Below are 8701 nucleotides of genomic sequence, written 5' to 3' on the forward strand. Positions count from 1 at the left end.
CGTCTCCATGCTGTATTAATGTTGTTTGACCAAGGATGATAATATATATTTAGAGAATTAGTCACTTTAGTTCCTGAATGTAGAGAAAATGCAAAACAGTCCTTGAATGTAGACCCTGTTAGTCAATTTTAGGGACTAAAGTGACTAACGAGTCTACATTCAGGGACTAAATTGACTAACAAAGTCTACATTTAGGGACTAAATTGACTAACAGAGTCTACATTCAGAGACTATTTTGTAATTTATCTGTATTCAAGAACTAAAGTGAGGACTTATTTCCTATTCAAGGATTAAAGTGACTAATCCCCGTGTATATTTTCTCATCAAGAATAAAATAATATGAGGAATGTTATGAACACTCTCTTTTGGGCACTCTCTCTAACACTCACTCTTTTATTGGGTGAAATCAATGTAGGACATACACTTTGGAAATGGAACCAACATAAAGTGGTGTGACATACATTGATTTCACTCAATATAAGAGTGAGTGCTAGAGAGAGTGCTCAAAATAGAGTGTTGCTAGCATTTCTCAAAAAATATTATTTGACATGACCAAGGATAATAATAGTACTCCATCCATATGTATGGAAAATACTTCCATGACATTGCTTGGGTGCCATTGGTGCAATCCTAGCCGTTGATGTGTGTTGATGGGTGTGGGGATGTGTGTGTGATGTGTGTGTGTGTGGTGGAGATGGCACCAATGACACACAACTATGGCACCAAAGTGGAACCCCATATGTAGTGCGTGCATCACAACCTATTCCACAAGTCATTCATTTCCAACTTTTTCTTGGTGTGAAAATTGATACACCCTCTGTCCCGGAATATCTAAGCCAGTTTGATTTTTCACATAGATTAAGAAAAATGTATAAATAAGGAGAAAGTGGAATATATTGAATTGAGAATGATGAAAGTAGTATTAATTAGAATTATATTGTATTGGGAATGATGAAAGTTGTATTGAAAATTGAAATGACTCAAATTATTTTGGGACACTTTTTTTTAATAAATAGGACAGATATTCCGCGACGGAGGGAGTAATGTTCAATTGGGGTAATAGTCACTTTGGTCCCTGAAATTGTAATGAGTAGTCAAAATAGTCCTTCAATGTATCAAAACTTCAAAGTAGTCCCTGATTGTGCATTTTGTTAGTCAAAATAGTCCTTAATGTTAAAATATTTCATTAATATTGTCAGATTAGTCCTCCAATATAGTTACTTATTGTCATATTAGTCCTTATAAGTTCGTGTTTATTGTCATTTTAGTCCCTATATGAAAAGAGTTATTGTGAACATTGAGAGGTTATTTTAATATCAAGGACTATTTTGACTAACAGAATGCACAATCAGGGACTATTTTGAAATTTTGATACAATGAAAGACTAAAATGACTAATTGTTACATATTCAGGGACTAAAGTGACTATTAACCTGTGCAATTAAAGTGAAGAGACGTTGTGGTGTGGTCCTTTCACATGCAGGTCAGTTTTGAATTTCACACATGCAGGTGCCATTAAAGAGATTCCTCATACTGTGCATTCATGAGGAGAGGAGGGCGGCTCATTTATATTGCATTGGAACCTTGCAAAAAGTACTATGGAAACCCTCTTACATCAATCGACTAAGAGACAATTTTTATTCAATTAATAATATTTTAGAGAGTTTTTTCAATTTCTGGTGGATTCCGAAACTCAATTTTCATAAAATTTTTCTTTTGCAAACTTATTTCTTTTTAATATAAGTTTAACGTTTATTAGTCTACGCTTCCAACTATATCAGCTATGTATGTTTACATTAATTTCGTTAGTACGTATTGGGAAAACGATTAGTGAATGAGAGACCTTTTTTCTCCTCTTGTGCCCTTCCTTGTTGCTTCGAGATTCCCTGATGGATCGATAGTACTTAGCTGTTCATGACCATGCCATCCTGTACGTTGAGTCACTCTCATGTGGGAAATACTCTCATGTCATCCTCTTCATGACAACGTTTACTCTAATGTTTAAATGAGGGTGGATTTTTTAATAAATACATGAGTTGTATTACGTGAACAATCATTTGGTCGATAATTTATGGAACATCCATAAATTTACTAAGAAAAAGTAACGTTTGACACAAAAATCAAAGTAATAGAAATAAAGTAAAAACATAATATGAATATAAAATATAAAGTTATTATAAAATATTTGTACAAATATCAATTCTCTTGATGTTATATCTATCAAGTATCAACCCCTGCTATTTGTTTTTAATAATAATTGCTTTATAAAATGATGAAGCTTACCACTGCTCGGGAAATACTTTGGTGCCATTAATGGCACCATACCATTAGATCTGGACCACACATTGCCCAAGTGTGTGTGTGTGTGTGTGTGTGTGTGTGATGTGTGTGTGGGTGTCATTAATGGCCAGGATTTAATGGCACGGTGCCATTAATGGCACCCAAGTGCTACTCCCACTGCTTTGTACTCACTTTAAACCTCAAGAACAACTTGTATGTTCATTAAAATTCCTTTGAAAATTGTTCTTCCAAACAAACAATGAGTGTTTCTAACAAAATAATAATTTGTTGTTTATTTGGTCATCCGATCAGTTTTAGAAATATATATGCGAGCTCTTTGATCCACCCAAAGTCCTAAAAATTACTAACACGCCATTTTTTTCACCTCCAACATCACCATCTAAAAAGAACCTTCTTGAAACTAGTTTTCTATTTGAGAAATTTAAAATTGTGTTCATTAAAAATTAAAAACAGAACATAATGGCTTCGCGAGCATAGTTCAATTGATAGAGATATTGTATGTTATATATAGAGACTGGAGTTTAAATATAAGTACACGCACTTTTTTTTTTTTTGAGCAAAGGCATAAGTACACGCACTTATTCTCCTTAAGATTTGAATTTTTAGCCATTAGACTACCTGACAAAAAAAAACATATTTTTTTTGGATAGGCAAATGATTGGCATGATAAACTATTAAAAATTTACATAAATAAAGTGGAAAGATTATGTGAATTGCTAGTCACTAAACTAGTTAACAAACAAAAATAAATAAAACAATTTTTTTTGGATAGATAGAAGAAATAATAAACTATTAACAACTCAATCAAATAAAGTGGAAGAATCGAGGTTCAATCGTCAACCCTAACATCCAACCTTACAATTTTAATATTTCTATCCATATACTTAAAATTTGTAAATTTAACCTAACAAAAATAAGACTGAAAACATATAATTTTTTTGAATAGAAATAAAATCTAAAATTCCTTAATTTTATATAAAAAAGGGTTAAATGTGTGTTTTGTCCCTATAAATATATCAACTTTTCGTTTTAGTCGCTCTAAAAATTTTCTTCAACTTTTAGTCCCTATAAAATTTTCAATCACTACTTTTGGTCCATGTTTTTAAGTTAATTTTTGTATTTTTTTTAATGTAATGTGTAGAATATTGTAAAAAACATTCCCAACAAAAATTAGAATTTTTTAACAAAACATAAATTAAATATGAATTAACCGTCAAAAATATAAAAATTCTTGATTTGTTAAAAAATTATAATTTTCTTTGGGAAAGTTTCTTATAATATTATGAATTTTTCTGCAAAATTTTATTCAAAAATATGAATTCTACATATGAGTTTACTTTAAGGGAGAGACAAAAAGTGAAGATTAAATTTTTTTGAAGGATTAAAAGTAAAAGAAAAATTTAGAGGGATCAAAACGAAAAGTTGACATATTTATAGGGATCAAAAACATATTTAACCCTAAAAAAATGTTAAACCCTTTTTTAATGGCTTATTAGATCGTTTGACCCCTTATTTAATTTCTTGTTTTCATTTTGGTCCCACAATTAATAAAAATGACATTTTTGTCCCTCACATTTTCCTCCGTTTGTCAAATAAATCCCTGCTGTTAAGTTTAACCCCAAATGATGTCTATGGTGGACCAACCTTAGGAGTAGTCCACCATAGATCCTATTAATTATTTTAATTTCAACCGTTTGATTTTATTTTAAAAAGAGAACCATTGGATTAGACATGTTTATTTTACCTTACGATGTACCACCAACACCTAATTTTTTTCCTCTTCTTCATCTTCAATATTTTCATCTTCATCAATCATATTCATACATTCATCTTCTCCCTTAGTAATCTTCATCATCTTCAACTCAAATTCATCAATATTCATGAGAAAAACCCAAAAAATAAAAATTCATAAACAACAACTATCATCAAATCAATTAAACAACATTAAAATCATCAATCCAGCAGAAATTAATACAATAGCAACACAACACTCAGATTCAACAACAACCCCTCATATATGGTGACTGTAGCAACTAGCAACACATGGCTCTTTCAACATCTTGTTCTTCTCCACAACCATTTCATATTCAGATCAAAGACAATGCCCTTCTTCTCTCCCCAAAAACATCGATCTTCTCACAATCTCCCTTCAACAACAACGACACTCTTCATCATCTCAAAAAATGAGGTTGTAGGGGAATTAGTGGTTTTTGTTGCTGGGATTGAAACGAATTGAGTTGAATTGGGATTAAGTTTTGTTGATGAAGGAAATTGAAATTGAATTTCTTAATATAAAGAATTGAGAAGAGTTATTTGAGAAAAAAATTGTCAAATCTTTAGTATTATTTTATTCACCATTCAAGACACTGTACCTAATAGGTAACACAATGGAAAAATATTTTTTAGGGGTCTTAGAGCATCCACAATGGAGACACTCAATTGTGAGGTCTTAAACGGGTCCCACGTTGACACATCACTTTTTTATTGTTTTTTAATAATAGTACCTAATAGGTACTCAACCACTCCAATGGAGACCCTCTAACAAAATGTCTTAAATGGGTCCCATCAATAATTATTTATTTAATACATTATTATCTATTTTATCATATTAAATTGATTAAAATGTTAAGTTACAAAGTTTATATGAACCGTAGTTTATTAAAAGATTGAAAAATAATTAAAGTTTGAAAAATAATTAATAATAATATTGCCAAATATTAAAAATTACAAATTATTTAAAATGATGATAAAATTACATAATTAAAACAATAACAAGTTTTCTAAAATCTAAAATTACGTAATTAAAACAAACAATAACTAATTTTCGAAAATCTAAAATTACATAATTAAAATAATAACTAATTTGCTCTCAAACTAATTTGGTTGATTATCATGTCCAAAACGTTGCCAAATATGCTCCACAAGATCATGTTGAAGTTGAAGATGAGTTTGCCTATCTTGAATTTGTGATCTCCTTTGTAGGTATGGTGCAAGACTTGGATGAGGACCGTTATATATGTCACTTGTAGAATAATCATTGTTGGGATGTTGATCATAAGAATAATTAAAATGACCGGCATATGTGTGTCGTTCGTCTTCCACAATCATGTTATGCAATATGATACATGCATATAATATATGTTTAATTGTATCCATGTGCCAATTACGCGCAGGGCCACGTATAATCGCAAATCGAGATTGAAGCACTCCAAATGCACGCTCGACATCCTTTCTTGCCGCTTCTTGATGTTGTGCAAACAATTTTCTTTTATCTCCTTGTGGCAAAGGAATGGTCTTGACAAGTGTAGCCCATTCCGGATAAATACCATCAGCTAAATAATACCCCATATTATATTGGGTTGTATTTACCGTATATTGCACATTAGGGGATTGTCCCTCTAAAACACTTGCAAATACATCAGATTGGTTTAACACATTGATATCATTGTTAGACCCCGCAACCCCAAAAAAAGCATGCCAAATCCATAAATCTTGTGAAGCCACTGCTTCAAGCATTATTGTAGGTTTTCCATGATCACCACGACAAAATTGACCTTTCCACGCCACTGGACAATTTTTCCATTCCCAGTGCATACAATCAATGCTACCTAACATACCTGGAAAACCACGTGCCTCCCCTATTTGTAGTAGACGTTGAATGTCATTGTTGTTGGGTTTTCTTAAGTATTCAGCTCCATATATTTGATGGACACCCCTTACAAACTTATCTAAGCATTCCATTGCCGTACTTTCACCAATTCGTACATAGTCATCCACGCTATCAGCCGGTGATCCATATGCCAAGATACGTATAGCAGCAGTGCATTTTTGCAGCGGGGAAAGTCCCATTCTTCCGGTTGCATCAGATCTCATTAGGAACTATGCATCATGATTGCCAAGAGCTTCTACAATGCGAAGGAAAACATCCTTCCTCATTCGAAATCTTCGACGAAATTGCTCCTCTGTGTATACCGGATTGTCAGAGAAGTAGTCATTGAATAATCGAGCATGTCCTTCTTCACGATTCCTTTCAATGTAAGTTCGTGAACGCACGGAGACTCGTTGTTGTTGTAGCTGCTCCATGACAATCTTCATATACTGGTCTTCTTCCTCGTCATTTATCAAATCTTGAAATTGCTCCCAATCAAGATTGTCCATTTAAAGGATAACTTTCAAGAGGTAGTAAAGGTTTCTGTTCTATCGAAACAATAACAAAAGTTTGTGAAGAATTTGGGATGAAGGATAATTTTTAAGAGGTAGTAATAAAAGTCTATGTTCTGTCATAAAAGTAATGAAACTTTGTGGAAATATTGGGATAATTGAGAGGTGAGGAAATGAATCAGCATGTGAAGAATATATATAGAGATAGACCACAACGATTAAAAGATAAACATCATTGATTAAATTGAAATTACATAACGGCTAGTGTGGCATAACGGCTAGTTGGAATTAAATAAACATCATTAATTAATAAGAATTCTACACCATTCCTCTAACGGCTAGTTGGACTTCTTTTTATGATGAAACGGCTAGTTGGACTTAGTTGGACTTGTTCCTCTAATAATTTTACACAAGTTCATATTTTTCTCTAATAATTTTACACAACACTTTATGAGCTTGCACTTGTTCCTCTGTCATCCTAGATGTATCCATCAAGAGATAGTGAAGCTCATCATTTCTTTCCTTAATTTGCAATTCTTTTTCCTTCAACTTGTTACCTTCATGCACACCACGTGCAATATCTTCTAAAGCTAGAGCTTTTGATTGTTGTGCATCTTCCATCCTAGTTAGATCCACATGAACAGTAGGTGTTTCATTTGCTTTTGTTTTTCCCTTTCTTTTAGCTGCTTTTGTCCCAATCGGACGAACCACTCTACTTTCACTTGAGTTGTATTGTCCGGGGTCACCACTTGTAGGCGTGTCCGGATTAGAAGAGGATGTGTAGGCTCCTGAAGCAGAATTCTTTGTTCTCTTGTTGGATTCTTCAGTAAATTGGCATGACCATTTAGGTTCATCTTTTAGCAATTTCCATGCTGGCACTAACATAAAACGTGAACGCTTATCATGAGCATAAATTGCCAATGCATCTTGCATAATGTCGTCTTCAGAGCTACCACTTTTCTTTCTTGAATAGGCTTGTTTGTAGCAAGTTGCAAATTTATGAACCATCAAATTCACCTTTGACCATCGACATTTAATTTGATTCAACTCTCTCTCTTTCAAATGACCACGGTATTGATTATAATTATCTGTAATTCTCTTCCAAAAAGAACTTGCTCTTTGGTTTGCCCCCACAATTGGATCTTTAGAAATATTTAACCATGATTGGATAAGAAGTGTATCTTCCTCCGTGGTAAACCTTTCTCTATATATTTTCTCCTTTGTTTTTGTTTCTTTTGAAGAAATCTGAGCTGTTGGTTCTTCTTCATCATTAACCTCAATATTATCTAACCCAACTTGAGAGGAAAATGATGGATTTTGAATTTGTTGAGACGCTTGAGATGTTGTTTCTTGTTCTGTAGCAATACTCATTGAAGTTCCTTGATCAAATGTGGGGATAGAAGGTGAGGATTGAAACATAGGAATTTGATATGGAGGTGTACAAAATGGAAAGTTGCCAATATTTAGGTTGTTTTGTGAATTTGAATTAAAGGGTGGATTTTGAAAATTTGGAGTATTTTGAAAATTTGGATTAGGAGGAGATTGAAAATTAGACATGAAATTGTAGAAATTATTTTGGTTTGGATTCATTGTAGAAATTGTACAATACGGAGGAATATATTTTGCAGGAATTAAACAAGACAAGTATGTGTACTGTACGGAGAGGAATGAATATATATGTCTACAGTGCAGAGCAATGGTGCAACGGTACAAATTGCAACGGTCATCTTTTAATAAAAACAAACCATAAAAATTATTATTTTAATAAAAAGGTGATATGTGGGTCCATTTAAGCATGAGGTCTTAATTTAGACCTTGCACCTTTTAAGACCCTCAATTTTTTTTCCCACAATGGGGGTACCTATTAGGTACTAGGTCTTAAATGGTGAAGACCTCACCATTGTGGATGCTCTTATAAGACCCAGTGTCTCACTTAAGACCCCATTCTTAAGTGGACCATACTACTTTTTATTAAAATAATCATTGTATTTTTGGAATGTACTTATTAGGTAATGTTAATAAAAAGTTATACTCCCTCCGTTTTTAATTATAAACAAATTTTGATTTTTAACTTCATTCAATTAATGATGTATATGATCTATATTATAAATCACATATTATTAATTGAATGAACCTAAAACTCAAAATTTGGTTATAATTAAAAACAGAGGAAGTAATAAAATACTCCCTCCGTTTCAAAATACATGTCCAATTTTTGCAATGTGCACTATTCACTTGAC

At 32.6% G+C, this 8701-nt stretch overlaps 1 protein-coding gene across 1 annotated transcript; it reads right to left on the reverse strand.

Moving 5' to 3' along the window:
- Nucleotides 1–6706: 6706 nt before the first annotated feature.
- LOC146926394 (glutathione S-transferase T3-like) lies at nucleotides 6707–7916 on the reverse strand. Its single transcript, XM_085758758.1, has one exon. It carries the CDS (start codon nucleotides 7878–7880, stop codon nucleotides 6867–6869), a length of 1014 nt encoding a protein of 337 aa, XP_085614884.1. The 5' UTR covers nucleotides 7881–7916; the 3' UTR covers nucleotides 6707–6866.
- Nucleotides 7917–8701: the final 785 nt, after the last annotated feature.

Source organism: Medicago sativa, chromosome 4 (assembly GCF_051527215.1).
Source record: "Medicago sativa cultivar Bolivia chromosome 4, Bolivia_mono, whole genome shotgun sequence".
In the NCBI taxonomy this organism is placed as follows: Eukaryota; Viridiplantae; Streptophyta; class Magnoliopsida; order Fabales; family Fabaceae; genus Medicago; species Medicago sativa.

Coding starts and splice junctions, on each gene's coding strand:
- LOC146926394 (XM_085758758.1), bottom strand. CDS start 7,880: ATGTTTCAATCCTCACCTTCTATCCCCACATTTGATCAAGGAACTTCA.